This window comes from Mandrillus leucophaeus, unplaced genomic scaffold, assembly GCF_000951045.1.
Source record: "Mandrillus leucophaeus isolate KB7577 unplaced genomic scaffold, Mleu.le_1.0 Scaffold464, whole genome shotgun sequence".
In the NCBI taxonomy this organism is placed as follows: Eukaryota; Metazoa; Chordata; class Mammalia; order Primates; family Cercopithecidae; genus Mandrillus; species Mandrillus leucophaeus.
The window spans coordinates 449,127-475,079 of record NW_012104965.1 but is presented as its reverse complement, the minus strand read 5'-3'; the positions used below and the strand labels follow the sequence as shown (position 1 = coordinate 475,079).

At 39.9% G+C, this 25,953-nt stretch overlaps 1 protein-coding gene across 5 annotated transcripts in view; it reads right to left on the bottom strand.

Annotated features, from left to right (window-relative positions):
* Positions 1-13,443: 13,443 nt before the first annotated feature.
* PDE4B (phosphodiesterase 4B, cAMP-specific) overlaps positions 13,444-25,953 on the bottom strand; it is a 444,432-nt gene continuing 431,922 nt past the window's right edge. For all 5 annotated transcript variants that reach the window (XM_011994950.1, XM_011994953.1, XM_011994952.1 and 2 more), the window contains 7 exons: positions 24,654-24,752; positions 24,353-24,517; positions 22,171-22,270; positions 20,085-20,239; positions 19,870-19,992; positions 18,963-19,145; positions 13,444-15,723 (listed from right to left, as the gene is read on the bottom strand). In XM_011994950.1, coding sequence (XP_011850340.1) covers positions 15,358-15,723; positions 18,963-19,145; positions 19,870-19,992; positions 20,085-20,239; positions 22,171-22,270; positions 24,353-24,517; positions 24,654-24,752 — 1,191 coding nt within the window. In that variant the 3' untranslated portion in view covers positions 13,444-15,357. The remainder of the gene's footprint in view (positions 15,724-18,962; positions 19,146-19,869; positions 19,993-20,084; positions 20,240-22,170; positions 22,271-24,352; positions 24,518-24,653; positions 24,753-25,953) is intronic.

Genomic DNA, 25,953 nt, shown 5'->3' with positions numbered 1-25,953 from the left:
TCAGTTTTTCCCAGAATGCTTGCCACATCCCTTCCAGCTCCTTAATAAATCTAGCAAAACCTCTTCTCTATTTTTTTTTTTTTTTTTTTTTGAGACGGAGTCTCGCTCTGTCGCCCAGGCTGGAGTGCAGTGGCCGGATCTCACTCACTGCAAGCTCCGCCTCCCGGGTTCATGCCATTCTCCTGCCTCCGCCTCCCGAGCAGCTGGGACTACAGGCGCCCACCACCTCGCCCGGCTAGTTTTTTTGTATTTTTTAGTAGAGACGGGGTTTCACCGGGTTAGTTTTTTTGTATTTTTTAGTAGAGACGGGGTTTCACCGGGTTAGCAAGGATGGTCTGGATCTCCTGACCTCGTGATCCGCCCATCTCGGCCTCCCAAAGTGCTGGGATTACAGGCTTGAGCCACCACGCCTGGCCCTCTATTATTTCTTAATGCCCTTTGTTAACTGCTACTTGGTACTTTTCGTGTTATATTGCAATGGAAGATTCTCTTACCTTCTCTTTTCCCCCATAAGGTAAACTCACTGAAGCTCAGTGAAGTCATGGATTGTCTTTTTAAATCTCTGTTTCTCCAGCACTAGATACATAGGTGCTGAAAGAATGAATTAAGCCATTTTTTTAAAGAACAGAACCCATACAATATTTTGAGAAAAACAATCAAACTCAAACACAAACTCCTAGGTTCAAGTTATCCTCCTACCTCAACCTGTAAAGTAGCTGGTACTACAAGTGTACATTACCACACCCTACTTTGAAGATGTTCTTTTTTGTACACACACATAATAGAAAGCCTTACAATAATAAGCTTTCATTTCTTCATTCTGTTTGTATACTATAGCTGTCATTTGTTTTACTTTTATATATACATCGTAAATTTTATACTACTTTTTTTGTTTAAAGACACAATTATCTTGTAAAGAGGTTTTTTTAAAATATGAAAATGGTATATATGTAATAGTGTTGTTACCATTTCTAGTGTTCTTCATTCTTGGATATAGATTCACATTTCCATCTGAAGGAAGTCCTTTTGTTTGAGGATTTCCTTTAACAGTTCTTGTAGTGTGGATTTATTGGGACCATGCATTCTTTTATATTTTTTATGTCTGAAAAGGTATTTATTTCACCTTCACTTTAAAAAGGTATTTTCATTTAGTATGCAGTTCTTGGATAACAGGATTTTTTTTTCTTTTCTTTTTTGGTGCCTTAAAGATGATGTTCCATTGTCTTCTTGCTTCCATTACTTCTGGTGGAAAATCTGCTGACCATAATTACCTTTGTTACTCTGTGTATAGCATGACATTTTCCCCTTATCTGAATGTTTTTTAGACTTTTCTTTATCGCTGGCTTTGGGCAATTTGATTATCAGGTGCTTTAATGTAGTTTTCTTCAAGTTTTTTTGTGGTTGGGTTTTTTGAGCTTTTTGAATTTGTGCATGTATATTTTTAAATCAATTTTGGAAAATTTCCAGCATTTAAAAAATAATACTTTAATATATTAAATATGTAATATAAGCATTGTAAATATTTAAATTTTTTTGGATTTTGGAAGAAAATTACTTTCTGGGACAACTATACATTATTAGGTCATTTGATTGATTCTTTTTTTTCCTTAATTCTCTTTCTCTGTGTTTCATTTTGAATGGTTTTTGTTGCTCTGTCTTTAAGCTCACTAATATTTTCTTCCACAATATCTAATCTTCTAAAATTAACCTTATTTACTGTATTTTGAAAATGTCTTCCTTATCTCTACTTTACATGGTAAACATATAGAATACAGCTTTTACTGTTGTTAAGAAAAACTGTAACAATTTTTCCTCTGTTCTCACGCCAAAACAACAGTTAATACCAAAATACATTTTGGTATTTCTCTCCACTGGCAAGCAAGCAATCAAATCTGTAGCAGACACCAGCTAGGTGTTCTTCAATTGAATTCCATTACTGTCTCTTGGAGATAGCATCAGATCCAACAGTTTGAGGGCTCAGTCTCAACCCTCAACCCCACAATGTCAGTTGCAAGTCTGGGCCTCCAGAACTTCTGATCTACCAGCTTCAAGTTTGGGTTCTCATGACTCCCACTTTGGATTCCATTAATTTGCTAAAGGGGCTCAGAGATCTCAGGAAGACACATTCACCAAGTTTTTATAAAAGACATTTTAAAGGATACAAATAAACAGCTGGATGAAGAGATACATAGGGCCAGGTCCAGAAGAGTCCCAAGTGCAGAAGCCTCTGTCTCCCTGAAATTGAGATGAGCCACCCTCTCAGCCTGTGGTTTTGTTCTTGTTTACCTTTCTGTCAGCCTTCATGAGTTCAGCTCTCCAGAAGCCCCATGAACCCTGTCCTCTTGGATCTTTTATGGAGACTTCATTGGGTAGGCATGATTGAAGCATGGCAAACCATGTCAAAATGTGACCGGACAAAAAGAGTGGGATCTACACCCAGCAAGGCCTGTCTGTTCAGATTCTACTTGGCATCTCAGCAACATTTCTTTCTCCAGGATATGGGGCAGGACTCCCCCACTGGAATGAGGTGAAAGGAGGGCAGACGAGTATCAGAGAGAGAGAGAGAGAAAGAGTCTGTCTGTAACCTCTGTAGATCTGTTTGTAACAAGGGCTATGGGAGTTATGAGTCTGCAACCGTGGATGAAAACCTATATACATAGGAGTTATATGTATGAAATATTACAAATGTATTATTGTCTCTTAATTCTAACATTTAGAGTTAGTTTTTTAAATTGATTTTTCTCCTCTTTATTGATTACAGTCTCTTCTTTCCGTGCCTGATAATTTTTCATTGAATGCTATTTACTGTGAATTTTACTTTGTTTGGTGCTGGATAATTTGTATTTCTATAAATATTCTTGAGATTTATTCTGCAATACAGTTAAATTGCTTAAAAACACTTATCCTTTTAAATCCTGCCTTTAAGATTTGTTAGGTAGGGTTGTAGCAGTGCTCAGTCTAGGACTCATTATTCCTTACCTGTGGAAGTCCTTCCTGAGTGTTCTGAAAATGCCCCCTGAACCATGACATTTTTGGCTGATGGGTACAGGTACTATCGTCCATCCTGTGTGAGCACAGGGCTTTGTTACTTCTTATCCTTTCTAGCTGTTCTTTGCCTTGAGTAGTTTTCTGGCACTTGTGTGCTAATCAGTGTTCTGCTATGTACTCGAAGGGGGCTTTCTGGATTTCTCTCTCTGTGAAGCTCCTTTTCTGGTACTCTGCTCTGAGAACTCTGCCCATCTTTTTCTTGCCTGATTCCCATCTCTGGAGTTAGCCGGGCTCTGCTTGGGTTACTCTCCTCTATTCCATGGCTGGGAGACACTTTCAAGGCAGTAAACTAGGACAATGATAGGGCTTATGCCATTTGTTTCATGTCCAGAGAAATCACTCCTTTATCCACTAATGTCTTGAAAACCAGTGAATCATAATTTTTCAGGCTTTTTTCTTTTAGTTGTTTCAGGCAGGATGATAAATCCAATTCCTGTTATTCCATATTGACTGGAAATGGAATTCTGAGACTGCCTTTTCAAATTTCATATGTCCCAGCCCCACTGCTAGAGTCTGATTCAGAATCTGTATTTTGTGAAAGCAGGGCATTCTGATATATACTCTTAGTTATGAACCAGGAGACTATACCTTTGCTCTTTAAAGGGTTGTTCAAGTACCAGCACTAGCAGCATCACCTGGGAGCTTGCTAAATATACAGAATCTCAGGCCTCATCCCAGACCTACTGATTCAGAATCTGTATTTAAACAAGATCCTCAGGTGATTTATATGCACATTCAAATGTAAGAGGTGCCAGATCGGCCAATTTCAAAGTTCTCTTCCAATTCTACAGTTCTATGTGCTTGTGAAATGGATAGGAGAGCAAGATAGATTGTAGAAAAGTTATAGCCTGTTAAAAACCTGAGGTTCTAGGGTAAGTTTATTATATTAACTGCAAAAGACCTAAGAAAAGGAAAAAATAGGACAGTTAACAGGACAAAAAGGGCAACTAATTATTCCAATTACTAGAAAGTGCCTAGCAGGTGTTAGGTACTTAGTAAATCATTTTCTTGACTGACCGACTGACCACCAGATGACTGGTTAGATGCACTGTCAAAGTTGGCTTTGATAGGATTCTTACAGGGACAGTTTAGACACAGAGAACTCAAAAGAGGCAGAATAATTTGGCTCAGAGGAAATAGTTCAGACTACTTAAGAAACATTAGCATTCAAGAGAGTTTGGTGAAAGAAGGTCCCAGAAAGTTCATTCTTTATAATTGAGGAAGTAACTAAGGGAATTGCAATTCCACGGTATTACAACCAAAGAGGAAGAGCTTGCTGTTGAGGAGGAAACAACAGGCAGCTTTGGAGAAAGTGACCATGCCAGCTCCAAATTTACAACAGCCTGATGTCCTTGTGTCAGGTTCTAACTGAGTCCAAGGGGAGTCGGTGGATGACTGGTAGGTAGCTGGAAAAACACTTGAATCATATATAGTTTCGATGTAGCTTTGTTCTGTCTCTGGATGCGAGCGAACCTAGGCACAAACAAGCCTGGGTGCGAACCATGGGCACAAGCTGTATGTACAGTGTTATCAGGGTAACTATACCTTTTACAGACAATAGTGACTCTGAGCCAAGCACAGGCTCATGTGGGTGATCACCTAATGTGCCTCTCGTGGCATGGTTACATAATGAGTGGAGGTGTGTGCCTGCAATCCAAATTTGCTGAGTCATGCTGGACTGGATATTTGCTTCAGCCTGTTCTTTTTTTTTTTTTTTTTTGAGACGGAGTCTCGCTCTGCCGCCCAGGCTGGAGTGCAGTGGCCGGATCTCAGCTCACTGCAAGCTCCGCCTCCCGAGTTCACGCCATTCTCCTGCCTCAGCCTCCAGAGTAGCTGGGACTACAGGCACCCGCCACCTCGCCCGGCTAGTTTTTTGTATTTTTTAGTAGAGACGGGGTTTCACCGTGTCAGCCAGGATGGTCTCGATCTCCTGACCTCGTGATCCGCCCATCTCGGCCTCCCAAAGTGCTGGGATTACAGGCTTGAGCCACCGCGCCCGGCCCAGCCTGTTCTTGACCACAGAACATCTATTTTCCTTACATTCCACCCCCTAGGCCAACAGAGACATAAGCCTTGGACACACAGGTCTGACACATAGGCCTTATACATTAGCTGTAGGCACACAGGCCCTAGACACACAGGTCTGACACATAGGCCTTACATTTCACCCCCAAGGGAATGGGAGTGGACTGTAAGGCTGAGAGAGTTTTTCTAGTGGGAAAATGTACCCACAGAGAGGAATCCTGGACCCAGGGGCCGCAGTAGTAATACAGGGGGCAACAACTCTAAGTTATAGCAGGTAACCACCCCATGGTGATGCTACCCCAATGTTGCTTTATACATTAAGCCAGGTTTTAATTTCCCTACCTTTGTGGGCCTTGGGGCAGGCAACAACATGTTACTGTTCATCCCCATACCTGGTCAGAGGAGGTCATCTTTCCTCCCATAGGTTTTGCCACATGGCTTGGCCCTACATGGGTCGGTGACCAACTAGCCACTTCTGTAACTTCTGTGTATTTAACCACAAGATTAAGCCTTGATAAACTGCCCAGTTATCGGTGCAGATTACTGTAGGTGTCATCTCCTTAGTGATCACTATTCACACTGTCCTGAGTTCAGCCCATTGGCAAATTTGCCCACACCTGCTTTCAAACCATATGGTGTCAGTACTAACTTGGACTGCAACAGTGGTCCAGGCAGCAGTAGCACCCTGGCTAGACCCATCTGTAGACTATGACCCATCAGGAATGGCGGGGGTGCCTTAGGCCCCATGGCCTTATCTTGCATTGGGACTACAGGTCCTGAGATCTTTTGCAGCAATGCTGCTAAGGGACCTGTACTCAGAGTACTCCACTGCTCTAAGTAGGCATCCCACTTTGCTAAAGTGGATGTCTGTGCTGTCCCAATCCTGGGGGTCATTACCCGGGAACGCATCATTACCCATCCCACTGTCTGGTAAGTTATCTGCATGACAACTGCAGCACGTGCTGTCACACTCTCACAAGCATGAAGGGCGGCATATACAGCTGCCAGCTATTTCTCTATCGAGGAATACCAGAGCTCAGCTCCCTTCCATAGTTGGGACTAAAAGCCTACTGTTATTCTCAAGCACTCCATGCACTGCCACAGGCCCCAGCTGAAGCCATCTGTGGTCACATGCACACCCAGCTCAAACGGGCACCTCTGGTCAACTACCACAGGACTTGTGCCTGCCGAATAGCCCATTTCGCTGCCAGGAAGGCAGTCTCAGTCACATCATTCCAATCTCAGGCAACAGAAGTGTTGCCGCTTCTAAACCTGCAAGAGAATCAGAGGTTAACATAATATTATCAAGAAGACCATGACATATGGTAGGTCTATGCATATAGCCCTGTGACAACACTGTGAAAGTTCTTCCAAGACTAATCCCTCTGCCAGTGCTTTGGAATACATTATTTCTGCTTCTCAGGCAGCCAGTATCAATGATTCAATCTCTCTCCTCTGTTTTCAATTGCTTTGTCTTAGCAGGATGCTCTCCATTTTCATTAACATATGCTTAAGTAGCTCTTAAGTATGTTTAGTACTTTCAAAAGAAAAGTTTCCCTTACCTCTCATCCTCTTCTAGATAGCACTCTGCTCAATCTTCCTTATTGCACCTGAACTTCTTATCTGTTCTCACTGCCTCTATTTTTTTCCTTACCTCTTGTTTAGTCTTTACTCACTAAAAACTAGCTAATGTGCCATCACTCCAAGTTCATCAGTGATATTCATATTTCTAAATAAAATAAATATTTTCCTTTTTTAAAAAAATAATGTCTCAGAAGGATTTAATATTGTGACCCACTCCCTTCTTTAAATACTCTTTTTTTAGCCTTCTTAGAAACCAGAGTCTCTTGGTAGTTGTACTAATTCTTTGGTTTCTCTTTATCAATCTCCTTTACATGCCCATCTTTTTGTGTTCTCTTATGAACTAATAGAGTACCTGACGTGTTAGTCTTGTCTCTCACAGCTTTTCTCATTCCACACTCTCTCCCTGGGACATGTCATGGCTTCGGGTTCCTTATGTATGATCCCTGTGATAATTCCCAGCCTGGACTTCTTTGAATTCCAGACGGTCATATTCCATTGTCTACTTCACATATACTTTGGTGTCACAAAGCCACTCACATCAACACACTCAGAACTGGAATCATGCTTCTGTGCCAACTAATATTTTCCCAGTGTTTCCTTTTTTCAGAGAATGACTTCACCTTTCTAGTCATATTGGGCAAAAACTCAGGATCTAGTCTTGATTCTTTTTCTTCTCAATAGAATCCATCACTAAGATCTATAAATGCAATACCTAAATAACTCTGCATTCATCCGTTTATATCCATCTTTCAGCCTCACTTTAGTCCAAGATATCATCTCATCTTGGCTGGATAACTGCAACAGCCTGCTAACAGATCTCCCACTTTCTTTATTGCCCTCTTAAGATTTGTTCCTGCACTGCAATTGGGATGATCTTTCCAAATGGAATCTGATGGTATCATTTCCCTATTTAAAAATTTGGGCAGACACTCATTATGTTTAAGAAAGAGCCCATTCTTGTAATAGTCCACCAGGTCCTGTGGGACCTGGCCTGTGCCACCTCACCAGCGTCAATTCTGACGATTCCACTACCCCAAGTCAAATTGGTCAGCTTTCAGTTCCTCCTCGATGCCCTGCTCCTCACACTCACTACAGGACTTTAGTACAAGTTGCTTTTACAGTCAGAAAGGGCTTCCTTCCCTTTTTCTTACAAATTAGCCAAGGTGATTTTTAAAAATTAGTCTCACATTAGTATATTTCCATCCTTTGGATAACTTGTACCAATACCTAATAACACATCCACTTCTAAAAACGTTATTAATATCTGTCTCCTTGACTGCAGCTTTATATAATGAATAGGGCTTTCCTCTGCTTGTATGTCCCTGTATCCTTAAGGTCTAGTAGAATACTTGGGCCACAGTATGTAGTGAATAAATAGTTTTGAAATAAATCAATGTATGAATGGGCCTCAAAAATACTCTTTCCCATTCTCTACTTTGTACATGCTGTCCCTTCCCGCTGTAACAAAGTTCTGCCTGCTCTTCGTCTCTTGATCCAGGTTCATTGACAGCTTTCTACACATTCTTAAAGACTCAACCTTGTCCTTCTATCAGAAATGTTCCCTAATTTACGCTCCCAAAGGAGTTAGATGCTCCCATTTTTGTGTTCTCTATGTGTTTCTTTAGTCAGCACTTCTTACACTGCTACTGAAGGTTTTTGTTTGTACATCCATTTTCTTACATACTCCAATACTTAAGACATAGGGACAATGTCTTAGAACAGTGCCTGAAAGTATTCAGGACTCGGTACATGTTTACTGAATCAATCAGTGGTAGATTCTAAAGAACCCATTCAAATGAGATAGATTCCCTTGTCATCCTTCACTACTCCATGGGGATCCTTTTTGAAACTGTATTTGGTGGAAGAAGACAGTGTTACTCAGTTAAAAGAATATGAGTCTTTAACTTATATCAGTGTGCATAAATATCATGTGCTTCTGCTAGGCTTGCCATGTAAAGCAAAGGGGAGTTAGGAGAGCATCTCTGTTCTTTAAGTAGTTTCATGTTTCTAGGCATATGATTTCCCACGATATTGAAAGGACTTTTCAATGTGTTTTTGGCTTATAATTGGTGATCTATCAGAAATCAAAGAGAACACAAAACAGACCAGAAATCTGGGGGGGTGTGATAGGCAAGTATTTTCTCACTCTTTAGAAAGAAAGAGTCCAGCACTACAAAATGTCAAGCATGACATCAATTGTATGCAAAATTCTGAAAGGGATTATTATCTCATGGTTTGTAGGCCATTTGCGAGGGCAGTAACTAGCATTAATTCCCCAAGGACAAGTCATGCTATCATAGTTTCTTTTATCAGATAGTTAGGGCTAATAGATTATACTAAGAAGGCAAATGCTTTAGATAAGGTATATCTGAATTTGAGAAAAGTCTTTGATTACATTTTTCCTGATATGTTTTTGTCCAGACTGACCTAGGTGATGGTATACGTAGGTGAATTTATAATTGACTTAGTGCCATTGCCCATGGAACATTGACTAATGGATCAATGCTGATGAGACAGACAGACTTTTGGCAGCTTAACACATATCCATTCCTTGTCTTGTTCTGGTTAACATTTTACTAAAGTGTAAATAAAAATACAAAATACATTATTATCTATAGATAACAAATTCTGGTAGGAAGGACATAGTTTGTGAGCTATGAGGATGAGAATTCAAAATAATTTTTAGGCCAAAAATAATGAATTAAAACAATAGTATGAGGATTTTTCCCATATACATATTATCTCATTTAATCATCATAGTAGGGTATTAATATGACTAATAACTCTTATTTATTGTATGCCCTGAATGTGCTAGATGCTTACCTTTGCCTTCCAAATTTTTTTTTTTTGAGACAGAGTTTTGCTCCTGTTGCCCAGGCTGGAGTGCAATGGTGCGATCTCGGCTCACTGCAACCTCTGCCTCCCGGGTTCAAGAGATTCTCCTGCCTCAGCCTCCCGAGTAGCTGGGACTACAAGTGTGCACCACCACGCCTGGCTAATTTTGTATTTTTAGCAGAGAGGGAGTTTCTCCATGTTGGTCAGGCTGGTTTCGATCTCCCGATCTCAGGTGACCTGCCCACCTCAGCCTCCCAAAGTCTGGGATTGCAGGCATGAGCCACTGCCCCTGGCCTCCAAATAATTTTATATATATATATATAAAATATATATATTATATATATAATATTTATATATAAATTTATATATACAAATATATATATAATATTATATATATATAATATTTCTTCTTCAGAAAAGGAAACTGAAGATAAAATAAATTGCATACCTTCTATGAGGTTGTACAGGTAATTCTGGAGCTGGGATTTACAAATAGGTCAATCTGACACTCAAACTGAAAACCCTCTTTCTTATACCCTACTTGTTTTTCAGATGAAATGTATCAGAGAAGTATAAATTCTGCCCTGAAATTCAGAAACTTAGTTGTATAAGAACAAAGTGGAGAAGATTTAGTTTAACAGTGGTTCATGTGAAAAGGTATGAAGTGTTTTGTTTGCCTGTAAGCATCTTATGAATTATCCGGGTGAGTCCCTGACGTCCCTCCAAATGAATGCAATCTTGGATTATAGAACAGAGTACAGAACAAAGAAGGGCAAGAATCACACTGTGCCCCACCATGAGTGAAGTATGGTGCTTGCTTCCGAGGCACTCATCCTAAAAGAGCACTGTCTATTTGAACAAGCCCAGAATAATTGACCATTATGATGAAGACAGGTCATATGCATAATGGTTGGTTGAAGGAGCTACAATGTAGAAAGCATGCTACCTTTAGCTATATATAGTTAACATTTGTTCATGCATATTATGAGCCAGACACTATTTTTACTATTTTACAGCTTTAATTAATATAATTCTCAAGATAATCTTATTAAATAGGTGCTGCTATTATTACTTCTATTTATAGATGACGAAATTGAGGTGCAGAGAGGCCATATAAACTTTCCCAAGGTCACATAGTCAAAAAGTCCGGCTCCTATTTTCAATTGGAACAAGAAATTAGAGGAGAAATTACATACAATATTTAGCTAGAAATGTTTTAAAAAATCAAACAAGAAAGGCTGCTCTAGAAGAGTACACTTTGATTCCCAGAAACCTCGTAATTTACATTATTTCAAAAGGCCTTGCTGAGTTATCTATTTCCTGATGTTTTCAATTAGGTATATTTTTGGAGGGATTCTATAGCATTGAAGAGGAAGAAAAATATGATTTACATGTTTTCTTCCAACTCAATGAGCCTATCAGTGTCAGCATAGTCCCATATGATGGGTTGAAGTGACAGCACTCATCCTCCCAGAATCTTGAAGTTTATGTAGAAAAATCTAGATTAACTGGAACTTGATTTCAAGAACCCTAAACTAATCAAAACGTGTTGCTGCCTTCTGCTTTTAGAGGTGATTTTTACAAGTTTTTAAATATTAATCAATCCCTTCATCCATGAGTACATACACTTAGATAACAAAGATTTATTGAGCTTCTACTGTATGTAACACTATGCCTGATTTCATCTTTGGCTGTCTATTGTTAGCTCCATTTAATGATGAGAACATTTAGGCTCAAAAATTTAAGAAATTTGTCCAAATCCCCATAGGTAGGAAGGTACAGGAAAAGGCTTGGAACACAGGTTTGTCAAACTATGCTTTTCCCAGTGTACTCTACTCCTTCAGCAAGAAAATCAAGTAGATCCAATTTCACAAGTAATTTCAATAAAAGGATTCTACTTATTTCTTGGGTCATTAGCTCAACAAACATCACCAGTTCTCCTTTCGCTTAGGGCTGGTATAGTGTTTGTTGATGAAGAATACAAAGGTTAAAAAAGAGACCAGGTAAAAAACATTGTTCTATCTTGGAGAGGGTTCAGTGCTGGGTGGAGAGACATCTGAAAACAGATCATTACGATCAAGTGAGAGAAGCTGAAAGTTAAATTGCCTAGAATGTGCTTTCTTCTGATCTTCCTGTTAATTGAAATTTTACATCATCAACATCCAGATTGATGAAACAAATGTTTAAGCATGAACGCTGTGCCAGGTATGATGCTAGGCATCATGGAAATGGAGGAGAAAGTACTAGGTATGATTTCTGCACTCATGAAGGGTCTAGTTAGCTTGGATGCCTGAGGTCTGGCCTGGTTCTTGAGACTTCCGATAGGAAACTAGTGAAATCGTACAGTTTCATCTTACCTAGAAGTTAGTTAGAAGTCAGCCGGTAAGATAAAACTGGGATGTAACAAAAATTACTGTTTAAAATAGCTACATTGGGCATGATATGCTGGCCATGATGAGTGCACAATGAATATCTGATGACAGTGGGGTTGAAAGAACACCTCAGCTGCAGGCATGATTTTCTGTTTCAGAGCAGTGGATCTCTACTTCAATTGCACATTAGGATTACCTGGGGAGAGACTGGGCGCAGTGCCTCGTGCCTGTAATCCTAGCACTTTGGGAGGCTGAGGTGGGCGGATTGCCTGAGCTCAGGGGTTTGAGACCAGCCTGGGCAACGTAGTGAAACCCCATCTCTAATATACAAAAAATTAGACACATGGGGTGGCACGCGCCTGTAGTCCCAGCTACATGGGAGGCTGAGGCACAAGAATTGCTTGAACCTGGGAGATAGAGGTTGCAGTGAGCCGAGATTGTGCCACTGCACTCCAGCCTGGGGGAAATTTTAAAAATCTGATGCCCAGGGCTTCACCCAAGGTCAATTCAATCAGAAATCTGGGAGGAGGATGGGCCCCAAACAAGTATTTTTAAAAATATTGATTTCCAACATGATTCTTATTTGCAATAAGGGTTAATTAAGAGCCTCTTACCAGTAGAAAACAGACCTGTAAATATTTATAGCACTAGGCATTACACAAGTCACACCTGTGGCTATTGTAAGCACTTTATTTTGCTCAATTTCAAACTCTCAGAGATGGTGAGGCACAATCAGAAATCAGAGATGATGGAAAATGTTGGAAATAGCTCTGCAATTAGCAGGCAAGCTGGTTCTGCAGTGTCGGCTCATTTTAATTTCAGCTGTGTTTAGAGAAGACCATCTTACTGGTTCACAGAGCACTCCCTTGTGGCTAAATTATTATGGGCCAACACTGATTCTTGTTTGCAAGCTTCGGCAACAAACACACACACACACACACATACTCTTCTTCTCAGGATAAAATATTTTAAAACGCTGACTTTAAGATTTCAACAAAGCATTTAAGTATTTTTCTTATATATAAACAGTTCTTTCCAGAAAGAAAATCATAGCCATATGACCAACAAGAAGCTGCATGGATCACTGAGAAAACCGTGAGTGTCCACCCATGCTCTGTGGGTTGTGGTTGAAGATGACTCTTTGGACCTTAGATTCTTCATGTGTCAAATGAATCAATGGGACTCTCTGACTGCATTATACTAATGTTCTATAATCTATGATTCAGTTTTCTAGAGGATTCAGCCAAGTTGGGGATTCCCTTTATTTATCTAGTAGATTAAGCACTTCAGACTCTTAAAGAGGTAGAAGGAAATGGTTCGATATGAGCAAAGTGGTTTTGTTTGTTTTCCTTCCTCAACCCCCTTCCTGCATCATTGAGCTGGGTCGAACAGTTGGTAAGAAAAAAGTGAAATGTTCCAAACTGGGGGACTTTTTGGACATAGATTCTGAAACTTCAGTTGTGATGCTGGCTGGACAAAGTGGTTGGCTTTCTTTGTGGGCAATGGCAGAAGAGAAGAGAAAGATCTGCTTTTCATATGTCAGAACTAATCATGAAATAAGTGGGCCTACAGACTAATCTAATCATGCTTTTGTTTATTCACCTCATATAAAAGTCTCTTTAGAATGCATTTGAACACAATATATAATAATAGTACTATAACATACATTGTGAGAAACGTTTGAAAACGATCAAATGTTCACCTGAAACAATGCAGTGTTCATAGACACACAAACCCATTGGTCATGCACATTTGTGCCATTTTCTGTAATTACTGAGTCACAATGCTGAACTGAAAGCATGAAACATATTTTACAAACTGAAACTGACATCAGTAAGAGGCCTAACAAGTGTTATCAGAAGAGGCTTCACATTTGCATAATTTGCTACATCAGTTCACATTTTATTATAAAAATTCACATTGTTTTATTGTTTTCTTTTGTAATGAATTGGAACACGACATTCCTGCTTAATGGCAGGCAGGAGGCTAGCTCTTCAAAGTCAGTAGTTTGGGAGTATTCAGAAGAATCATCTGTGAGCAAATGTAGTGTTGCTTTTTGAACCAAAGCCACAATGATAGTAGGACTCAGTTATAACCCAACTCATGCCCACACAGATTTGGATAGAACCTGGGTAAAAACTACATCCCATTGCCCCCTGCCCCTATCAAGCTATCAAAAGTAAAAGCTCAGTATAAACCATTCAGCATCTAATGTGAGAATCTTGTTTCCAAAACTGGTTCATAAAGGGGTTGTGCAGAAGTAGCAACTCAGGCAGGGAAAGGGCAGACCCTGTGAACAAAAGCCCACCCCTGTCCTCTCTGCCAAGGGGGCCATATGTCTCTCCTAAGTGATGTTTGGGTTATATAATACACAATACAAAACATTACAAGAAAAAGTCTTAACTCTTAGGCAGAGTTTTCTACACAAATTTAACACCACCATTGGCAGGCAATGTTAGATATATAAATTAATAACTTACAAAACATTACATTATATACATTAAGTAATAAATACACGGTTATAAACAGGAATGGAGGTGTTAGCGCAGAAGGCAGTGCAAGAGAAGGACGGCAGCATTACATTGAAAACAGCGTAACTGGGTGAAAAGAGGAGGTAGGGAACAGGGCCAGGGACTGTACAACTCCTGTCAGGGGCAGGGTCCAAGACACAGCAGGGCATACTGCTTAGTGCTGTGCACACTCTTATGGTGAACGACACCACTGCTCCTTTCTACCCCCTAATTTGTTAAATTTTATTCTGTTTACAGCAAAAAGTTAAACTCCAGAGGAGAAAAAGTATTGTTGAAGGCAAGCAAACAGAGAGAAGTTATGAGTGGCTGTGGAGTTGGATTGGACAACAAGGGAAGGAAGTAAAATGTGGTTAGAAGTGTATCCTTTCTGTCTGTTTGCAAAAGTAACTGTAGTAAAGTGAAGGATATTGCCCAAGAAAGAAGGAAGACTATTTTCTTTCCCTTTTCCAGAAAGAGTCAAAAAAGTTTGTCAACTTTGAAAGCTTGTCTGTGTAGAAGTTGATACTAAACTCTAGGTATTCAACAGGCATTTTAAAGACATGAAAATGTTTTACAAAAAAGGCACACAGGTTGGCAGACAAAGGGACAAGTGAGCAGATTCATAAATGAAGTTATTAGTCAGTGAGTTCAGTCACTATCGGGGATAAGTTCCCGAAACTTAGTGCAGAACGATCTCTCAGTTTTGTGTCTTCCATTTTCAAGCCATGTGTCTTGATCAGAACCGGCCACCAGCAACAGCTTCAGCCCTCTCCACCAAGCTTGCCAGCAAGGCAAGTCAACCGTGGGATTTCCTGAGCTGCTCTTTGCTTCCTGATCTTGCATTCTGACTCCAAACTCAAGTAACTGAAAGGCCAGGTGGCCCTTGTCCTGTGCAGGTCTTGGCCCCCATGGTGGGCTGGCCCTACCACATAGCTGGCATGCTCATCAAGGGGAGAATGTTCATCTCCACAGGGAGAGGGGGATTATGTATCAACTGGGGACTTGTCTTCTGTTGCAATGTCTATGTCAGTGTCTCCCAGGGAATCTCTGTTTTCTGGATCAATCACGCAAAGCGTCTTTGTGCTGCTGAAATAGCTGTGTCCCTCTCCCTCCTTCTCAGGTCCTTCAGAATCTTCCTCATCGAGAGTCAGTTCAAACTGAAACTTCTCCATCAGACCCTGGCAGTCCCTGTTCTGCTCGTCCAGTGGTGGTGAGGGACTTTGAGGTATCATGCTCTGATACCAGTTCCTGTTATCTTCTAAGGTATCGAGAATGTCCTGAGCATCAGGCTGTACCAAATCTGCCCAGGTCTCCCACAATGGATGGACAATGTAGTCGATGAAACCAACCTGGAGAAAAATAAGATTACACATCTGTTATTGTGATGGTGCTTGAAAAGTAAACACAGTGTCCTGGTTTCCATGCAAAGAAAGAACATGAATAACCAGAAAGATCAATCATAATGGATTCCATGATTTGGGCACTCACTATATGGTGGGTCTTACACTGAATGCAATTGATGTATTCTCTCTTAATCCTGAAAAGTAAGTATTGCTGTATATTATTTAGAAAGGCAGAAACTACGACTTACTGAGATTAAATATCTTGTCAGAGGTCACATAACTAGTGAGTGGTGGAGCTGGGACTCAGCCCCAGCTTTGTCTGATCCCAAAACCTGTGTTCATCTCACTACAACAGACTGCATTTCCTTTTACGTGCGCCAGATAAGAAGTCTGGATGGAATCCTCGTGTTTTCCAGGGACCCAAAGACAAAGCACGACTCTGTCACTACTTGGATTCTGTGAGTCATTTTCTGAAGAAGGCAGGTCCAGGTCTAACGTGTTTTGACTCAATATTTTTTCCTTGCTAACTTTAAACTATGTTGCTATTCCAAAGTGATGAGGATCTGGCTCCTGACTACTCTGGAATTTCTCAAGTTCTGTGGAATGCTTTTGGCTGGTAGAGGAGTTTGATGAAACACGTGAAAATACTTTAAGCCCTGAAAGAAACACATATCCCCTCGATGGACATTCATGCAATTGTTTTGGATCTATAGAGCACACAGTCATTTCCATCAAGAGAAAGAAGGGAAAATAAAAAACAATTAAGCAGTTCCTTTTGCTGGTGTTCCTGTGATTAAATACCAGGCTTATGGCTCTGTTATGGTTTACTCAGGGGCTATGCATCCTGCATGAGCTAGCAGTGTGGCCTTACGCTGGCCTCCTCATTGTTGGACAAACAGGAAACACTGGGGGTGGGGACAAGTAGAGAGAAAGAATAGGCACTAGCTGAATGAGAGAAGGGAATTCCCCTGCCATGGTCTGGGGAGCTAGAGAGATGCTAGGTTGGGATTTAGGGGTAGATGGGCAAAGGGCACCCACCCATGGGACATTATATAGGTCTCTTTCCACACTACTGGAAACTTCCCTTTATTAATATGTTGGTATTTGGCCAGTCATTTAATACATCCAAGTTGTACTGTACACAAGAACTTTGGTCATATGTGACTCTTTCATATATAAAATATATATATATGATGTCTGTGTGTGTGTGTGTATATATATATTTTCTTATTCTTCTTCTTTCTGGTGCTTTCCTAGCCTTAAAAAGCAAGATTCACAGCAAAATCAGGGCATCTCTGATCTACACTGGTTATAAAAACTCGATCATACATGATTCAGATATTTCTCTCACTTCCACCCCCTCCTTTTCCCTCCCTTTTACTTCTTTACTTAATGAATGTTACAGACTATTTTCAAGGTGTTTTCCAGGGACCCAAAATAACAAGCTCAAGGTAATGGAGAAAATTGAATAAGCTGAACACAGCGCAGTCATTTCCTTTCTTCACTTGTTTTGCTTCTGCTAAGAAATGCTGAGAATTTTTTTGCAAGGTAGCTGCTATTTATTCCCTAGATCACAGGACGAGAGAGCTGTATGAATCCTGAGAGCACCCAGTAAAGAGCTTTACTGGTGGGCCAATCAGACAGTGTTCAGTAGAGCCCATCGGTGGGAAACACCAGAGTGGATAACGATGTTATGGCAACAGGAAGACCTGTCCCTAAGATGGAGAGTGAAGAGCTTTGGACGAGAGAGCTGCTGTAGTGGACCAAGAGGACAGCTTTGAACCTGACATGCTGGAGAAATATCTGCTTTATCTATTTTGCAAGGCTGTTTGGGGGTCCAAGTAAGATAATATATGGAAAATGTGTGAAATGCTGCACAGAACATCATATAAACATAAAACATCACTGCTATTAATAAAATGGTGTTATTCCTCCTTACTGATTCATATCTTGTTCCACTTAAGCCTTTGGGCTATTTGAATTGACCCTCATTAACAATGTTAACTTGCATTTTTACAGCATATTAGACTTCAGATCACTTTCACAGATTTTTTTTTTTTTTCTGGAAATGAAGTCTTGCTCTGTTGCCTAGGCTGGAATGCAGTGGCACAATCTCAGCTCACTACAACCTCTGCCTCCTGGGTTCAAGCGATTTTCCTGCCTCAGCTTCCCGAGTAGCTGGGACTACAGGCACACACCACCATGCCCGGCCAATTTTTTGTGTGTTTTTGGTAGAGACAAGGTTTCACCATGTTGGCCAGGCTGGTCTTGAACTCCTGACCTCAGGCGATCCACCCACCTCAGCCTCCCGTAGTCCTGGATTACAGGTGTGAGCCACTGTGTCCAGCCCTTTCACAGATTTTTAAAACTCATTTTGTTGAGTTTCTTTAAGAAGCAACAAAATAAAAATTGCAAAGGAACTGTACATTAATATTACAAGTATATGTAAATTTGGGGTTTCCAGGTAGTAGGGAAAGAGGATACATACTGAAAATAAACAATCCAAATGTTTTTGGGATAAAGATCTTGGACAGTCTATGAACTAATTCTCAATCTCAGCTACTTGGCTCAGCCCATTCGTTTTCTTGAAAAAAAAACTGTGTGGATACTGATACTGTCCATTGCTGCATATTCTGCAGCTATTGGCATCGAGACATTTCTGTATTCACCTCCTCCAGACTATTGTCCCCTATCCTAAGCACACACAGAATGTGAAGCTTTGGACACAACTGGAAAATGTCAGCATGTTCTCAAAAGCATAGAAGCATCCCGGGAGGGAACACAAGACAGGGCTTTGGCTATACGTTAAAAGAGACTGCCTCTGGTGATGGTTGCAGTGGGCTGATTAAGGACGAAGATAAAAACAGAGGACTGGAAGCAAGGGTGAGGAGCAGAGCTCTTGAATGAAGACAGAGCAAGGAGACATCCAGAGGGATGGGATGGAGCAGATACCAGTGTTCAGATCATTCAGCTGGATTTGCAAACATCAGAGACAACTATCTAAATGATTTAGGGACACGTAATCCAAATTTTGATGGGTTTCTGATGACTACTTATCCCCACCCTGTGAAACTGAGTGTAATGGAGAAGTCACATGAGTCCTGACTATAATGGAACAAAATGCGTAACTGTCTCCTTCTCGTCTCATATATACATATTCTATTGGAAAAATGGAATTAAATAGAACCCTCCAGCTCTACAATCAGCAGAGCTCACAAATACTTTGAAAATATCATATTAGATACCTGGGATTTTTCCACAGAAGCTGTGTGTTTATCACACATTGGGCTAATTTCCATTCCCCTCTCCCGCTCTTTGTCTCCCTGCTGGAAAAATTCCTCCATGATGCGGTCTGTCCATTGCCGATACAATTCCAAGGACTTGGTGGGGTTGCTGAGGTCTGCACAGTGCACCATGTTGCGAAGGACCTGAAATCATCAATTTTTAGAAATCCCATAAAATTAGGTGTAAATACTGCCAGAACATCTCATCCTTCTCATACTAGTACGCTTGGTACTAAACCCTAGAACATTTTAATTGCATTATAATTATGACATATGCACCAAAAAAAAAAAAAATGGAATTACAATGGTGCTAGCCTGGGTCAGTTATTTACCTTTATAGAGTCCCAAAGGGGAAAATGTGTGTCTTCTTAGACTGACAGTCATTGAATTTAAAAATTGGAAGGAACATTAGAGGTCAGATGCTGCTATCATTTCCTTTTCTCAGTTTGGAAAGAATGCAAAGAATTACTCCAAGTAGATAACTTCATATTTTCCACTTGTGGAAAGAGGAGAACAGCTGATGGCAATTTGTATATCCAAAACAAACCTAACAAACTTCAAGTCAATGGGATTTAAATCCAAACACAAGCTTTTGGAACCAACAGTCATGTATGCCCTATTACAAATAGATTTTGCAATTTATTTATAGACCTAATAAGCAATTCCACAAATAGGGATTTTTTCCCCTCATAAATTAGAGGATAATAAACTTGAATGTCCATTTTCCTTAGCTTGTTCTTAAGCCCTAAGCTATAGTAGTAGCCTAGGATATACCAAAAACTGCATTTATCTTTGTTTTCTTTTTCTAATTGTTGTTCAGCTTAGTTTGGTGTGGTTTTGTGTTAAATCAAAGACTTTCATCAAATACCTGAATGCGATCAGTATAGTTGTCTAGGAGAAGAACGCCTGAACTTGTAACTTTCTTCGTTTCTACCATTGTCTTCAGGTCTGCCAGCAGGCTCATATGTTTAGACATATCAGTTGCTAACACCTTGGGTAAAAAGAAAATGAAAACTTTTAATAAATTCAGTCTATCAGAGAGAATGGCAGTAAGTGAGGAACGTAGAGAGGCTCAAGTCTTACCATGTCAATAACCATCTTCCTGAGTGTCTGACGCTGCTTCTTCGTGAGATTCATGAAGATGTCACAGTGTTCTTCTTGCAGCAGTTTGAAACCCACAGCAAGGTGATGATTTTCCAACACAGATTCATCATTATACATCAAAGCAAGTTCTGAATCTAAAAAATCAGACCAAATGATGACTTAATTAAAAAGGGATATGATTTGAATGTTGGCATTATCTCAAAGTGAAATCAGACCTAGTTCTCTCCAAATTATTTCAAGAACCACCAGCCACATGCCATTTCCTCTTAGAGAAGCAGTGGCCCTCTACAAACAGAAGTCGCCAGTTTGTAAGCAAAAAATGCTTCTACTGGTGTATACGCTTTCTCTGTGATTAAAATTCATTGCTTTTTAAATCCTTTTACTCATTCTGTATCTCAGATGAAGAATTTAATATTAGGTAAGGGTATTCCTGAGCAGCTAAATCCTATTTTTATGTGTCCTCAAAAATTTTGTACTTTGGAAAAGAACAACGTGAAAGTACCACTAAACTTTATGCATTGTAATGAGATTTTCAAGCTATATTCACATTTTATATGCTCCCTAATCCCTGGCAATTGTGAATTTTGGATTGTCAAAGATAATGTTTGATGTAAAACTTCATTTTACCCAAATAACATCACTTTTTAGAGCTTTCTGTTCATATGATACTATACATTACTACTTTTTTGGAACAATTCTGATGTCAAATTTTCTGTCTTTTTACTCTCTCCACGAGAAATTGCAATATCTGGAAACCTAAGCTGCAGCTTCTAGCCTGCCTTTTATATAGAAGAATCACAGGCATCTTTTGTTAGACAGAAGTCTGCTTGGGAATATGGTCATCAGACTTATGAAACCACATTTTAATCAAGAATACCAGACAAGCGGTGGCAATGTGTTACTTAATTGCAGGTTCTGTTACACATATATCATTGCTTTAATAGTGTGCTCTGAGTACTAACCTCCGAGGAGTACCCTTGTTTCATTCATCCTGTGATCAAGGGCACAAATCTACAAGCAGGCTTTATATGTTGCAGTGCTGTAGGTGACTGTAGTAGATAGACCATTTTTCTGTGTGAGGCTAACTGGCCTATATATGGATTGATTCATGACACCACACTCTACCAACTGATATAATCCATGCAGACACATAGCTGCCCCAACATTTTGTTTGTTCAATAGAAGAATGAAGTAAAAGAATCCAGTGTACTCCAAACCTAGGTCATTCAGATATTCTTTGGATAAAGGTCAAGGACTGATGATCAGGACTCTTTTGCAGCAAGTAGCTCAAAAAGCATTTCTAGGAAACTATCAGTACTTGATGTTGTTCATGACCACATTGGGATAACCAATATTCTCAAACTACTTAGATTTCCAGCACTTAGAGATAGTGCATTATTTGAGAGAATGAAAGGATTTTCAAAGGTGTGAAAACTAAACATTTTAAGCATGACAAAAGCTTCGAGTATGGCTTGGGATCCTAAAGCTAGACACCCCTGGTCACTTAGGTCATTGCTACTCCCAATCCATAATCAAATCTATGCAGTTGGAGGAAAATGTGTGGAACTTTTAATGACCCTTCCTTCTGAACTGTGGAAACTCATTCCAGTGCTTTTTACAGTGTCTTATTTTTGCTTGGAGGTTCCCATGTGCAGATTTAACATCTGTGGCTGCTTCCCAAGCAGATAGGGACAGTAGCGAGTTACTATGTTCTGTGCAGAGTTTTGTATAATATCAAAAGTCATTATCATGGGATCACCAAACCTTTTCTTGTTCTTTATGAATAATTCCATATCTGTTATTCTTTCCTTACATATTGTATTTGCCAAACTTTGAGTACTTTTTATGGCTCCCCTATGACCCTCTCGAAGTTCTCCAAGCAGCTCAAACATTGTGTTGCCAGACTGGACTGAGTATCCACGAAAGGCCTGACCAGTTTGAGAGGAATGGAAGGATTGCCTCACTATTATCCTTGTGATTATCCATAATGAAAACATTAGGAGGAAAAAACTTAGGCAGTGAATCATACAATTATCTGGAATGACTGTTCTGGTGGTGAACTCACTTGTGTTGATGAGAAACTGATTGGAAACTCCAGGATGATCAACGTCATGGATGGCAGCTGCAAAAATGGCCGCCAGGATTTCCAAATCTGTGAAGACAGCCTGTTGGGCAAATAAACACATTTAACTCCACATCCAATTTGCCTATCCTGCTTATTCAGTTTCATTTGTAAAGTATCCTACTTTATCCTTGTTGGGAGAGGGATTGTTGATTTATGTAATATCTCAATATACTAATTTAAGTAAATGTAGATTCTGTTCATCATCATAAAGTCTCTGACGTGAAAGGAATGATGGCTAGAGCTCAGCCTCACATCAAGCCTAAAGGCTGATGCTTGGAAAGACATTAGCACAAATCTCATGGAGTGTGTCAATGTCTAATGTTTGTTTCTTGGACCAGTGGTGTGGCAGCATGGTGCTTATGTAACACAAGCAGATACAAGTCAAAGAAGCAAAGAAGCAAGTCAGGCTGGCTCTGCTCTGAGATATAACAACCTTCATATGCTGTTAGCTGAATAACTTAGAGAAAATGGCCAAACTCCTGATTCATAAGATAAGCAATAAATTATTTCCCAAAGCGAAATTTATGGTGTGGTCACAAGCTTTTAGATATTACTCATTCATTCAACACGTATCCACTAATCATTTACTATGGGCAAGATTTGAGAACCTTCCTAAGAAGTGAAACCTGAGGCCCCGCTGCTCAATTCCTTCATGTCATGTCATGTCTGCCCCTACCCATGCACAATGATTCAAACCTAGGATTAATAAGGTATATATTGGTGCTCATTCTAGGGCTGAAATGTCTTCCCTCATCCTCTGGGATTAGTTAAATCTTCTGGTCCTTCCAATGCTAGCTTGAGGCAAGTTTCCACCTCTCCTATAAAGACCAATCCCATTACTCAAGCACTCACTGAACCCTCCCTTTTCTAAAAAGCTTGCAGCACTCATGGCCATTTTCTGGCCACTCAGTAGGTATACTATTAATAACACCGGGCAGTTGATAAATAGTGTTGCCTCACTCTGTGATACTTACACAGGGTATAAAAACAGTACTCTTTCTCTCCTTCAGAGGGATCAAACACCCTTAGCTCCATTTCACTTTCTCAAGATTTCTTGGATTTCTTTTCTTAGAAAATATGCAACTCAAGCAACAGGGTTGTGGCCAATCTTTTTTCACCTTCCAAACTGAATCTGTAAAGGTGAGGCTGGATAGGGCATGGCCAGTCCCTTCCTGCAGTGGTCCAGCACATTTTGGGAGTACTTGACCATCATTTTCATTTGTCAAGTAAGAGTATGACCTGCTGCATACATTGTTGATTATATTGGTATACACAAATGCATTAATCTGTGAAAGAAGGAGCTACAGCCACCTTCTCAGAGTTAGTATGGCAAACTATGAATATTGTTTCTCCTTGTTTCAGCATTATTAATTCTTCTGTTCTAGATTTTTAGTTACTATTTCTTCAATACACAGCATCAGTTTTATATTTTTTTTAGGAGAAAAAGCCTCTGAATACTTATTACTAATAAGAAATGTAGAGAGTATTTTATAGTTCTGCGATACCCCCCTGGGAATGTAGTGCTCTGTATATACCTAGGGTGGTGTTGGGCAGTTCAGATAAGTAATTGCATACTGAGAATATACTATCTACCAGACACTGAACAAGACATTTTGAGGTACATTGCATCCCTTACTAGAAATACAATGAAGAATAAGACATGATTCCTGCCCTGAAATCCTGTTAATTGCTTTATAGTTAAATACTTTTAATAGTAAGAGATGTAAAGGGAAGGTTACTCTGATATTAGAAAGCAAAGCAAGTAGAAATGTCATTCATTTTTTATAAATAGCTCAGTTAATGGATGTGATACATTTTATAAAGAACCAGTTCAAGTATGTAGTGTGGTCTAATTACATTAATTTTGTAAGTATATTGCATATTGTAAGGCACTTAAAACATTTTTTTTTCTTTTTTTTTTTTTTTAGAGACAGGGTTGCCCAAGCAGGAGTCCAGGGGAGCAGTCATAGCTCACTGTAACCTTGAACCCCTGGGCTCAAGCAATCCTCCCAACTCAGCCGCCCGAGTAGCTAGGACTACAAGCACATGCTACTACATCCAGCTGGTATGGCATTTTTGAAGGAGGATGGGCAGGAATGCAAAACAGATCATAACTACTCACGTCTAATGCTGGTGTAGAAAGGAGAACGTGGGTTGACTGAGCTACATCAGCAGCGTGCAGGCTGTTGTGATATGCCACGTCGGAATGGTAATGGTCTTCTAAAGTCATCATGTAGGTTATAAATGTATCAGATGAGATTCTGAATGTCTTCAGGAGGTCTCTTTCCTATGTTGTAAAATGGATTAGAACATAAATAAGTAGATGTCCAAAGTGGAGGAAAGTTAAACAGAAAAGCAAGATGGAAAAAAAATCATAAAGAGCCATCCAATTGGAAAGCCAGCATTCACTCCTGTTCACTCACCTGGAATATAGCATACATGATGCATGTTAGGGGCCTATTGTGGGAATATCCAGCCACATTAAAGATGTTAAGACCCCATTTGTTCAGGTCTTCCAGTTCCTGCAATTAAAAATTTAAAGGAATTTAGGAATAAGGAAAGTTGTGCTCACATGCCTCATTCTTTTAATTTATTTTTTGGACATTGGCTGCTTAAGTCTTTAGAGTGGCTCCTTAGAGTGCTTCGGTTGCATGAAAATCTGAAAGTTAAATTGCCTAGGAGGTCGTGTGTCCTCTTCAGGATAGCTACAAATTTCTGAACATTTTGTTATTCAGAAAAAGGAGAGTATCTATTTATAAATTTAGTTGCTGACCTATATTGGACATGCATCAGTCTTCAACCAACGTTGCTTTCAAAGTGGCCACAAGTAAACAGAGATCACTCTAGTCCAATTTCCCTGTCTCTCTCCTTGCTGCTTACTGGCCCATTAGTAACAGCTTGAAACTCAGTCTCAGGGAAAACTCCTCTGCCCTTTGGTTATCATCACTGAAAGCCAGATCAGGAAGACTCAGCTGTCAGAATGTGCATAAGTCAACCCAATTTAATGTAAAAGGTCATGAAGAATGCCAGTCATAAATTATATCCTAGGGCTTCTGGGTCACAGATGGACCTGGAAGAAACATCACTCAGTCCTGTGTTGTGAGATTATTCCAAGGTTATCAGACTTAAGGACCAATTTATTTCATTCTTAACAACCACCCAGAGTAAGAGATCCAGGCTTTCCATCATGACTTGGCCTAATGTTTAATCAACCTTCCTCTAATGGCAGCTTTCAAAAGGTCTTACCGCTCACAGTAAGCTGATTTCATATTCTCACAAAGTTGAGAGGACCTCAGTAGTCACCTTGTGTGGCCTCCTAAAGGATGTATGAATTCTTTCTATGCCTCCCTCCACTACTGGAGTTTGGGCTCCAGAGTCAGTGCTGTCAATTTCTCTTTATGTCTTTTCCAGCACTACCGATTAGTGCAGATTTTCCCATTGGTCCTCAGCATACAGTCCCTGAAATGTCCTCTGGGATAATTGAGACCTGCCTATTGACCTTTCCTCGGATTTTTCCCATGTCTCTTCAGAAGGATTCTTCATTCATAATGAACTGTCCATAACAAACCTAACTCGAGACAAAACCAAAAAAGTGGTTCTTTGGTATGGAAAAAGGATCTTCCATCAGATACCCCAACAATGGCATTCTTAATAACTACCAGCATAAGAGATCCAGGCTCTCCCCCAAGACTTGGTCCCATGTTTAATCAACCTTCCTTTAAT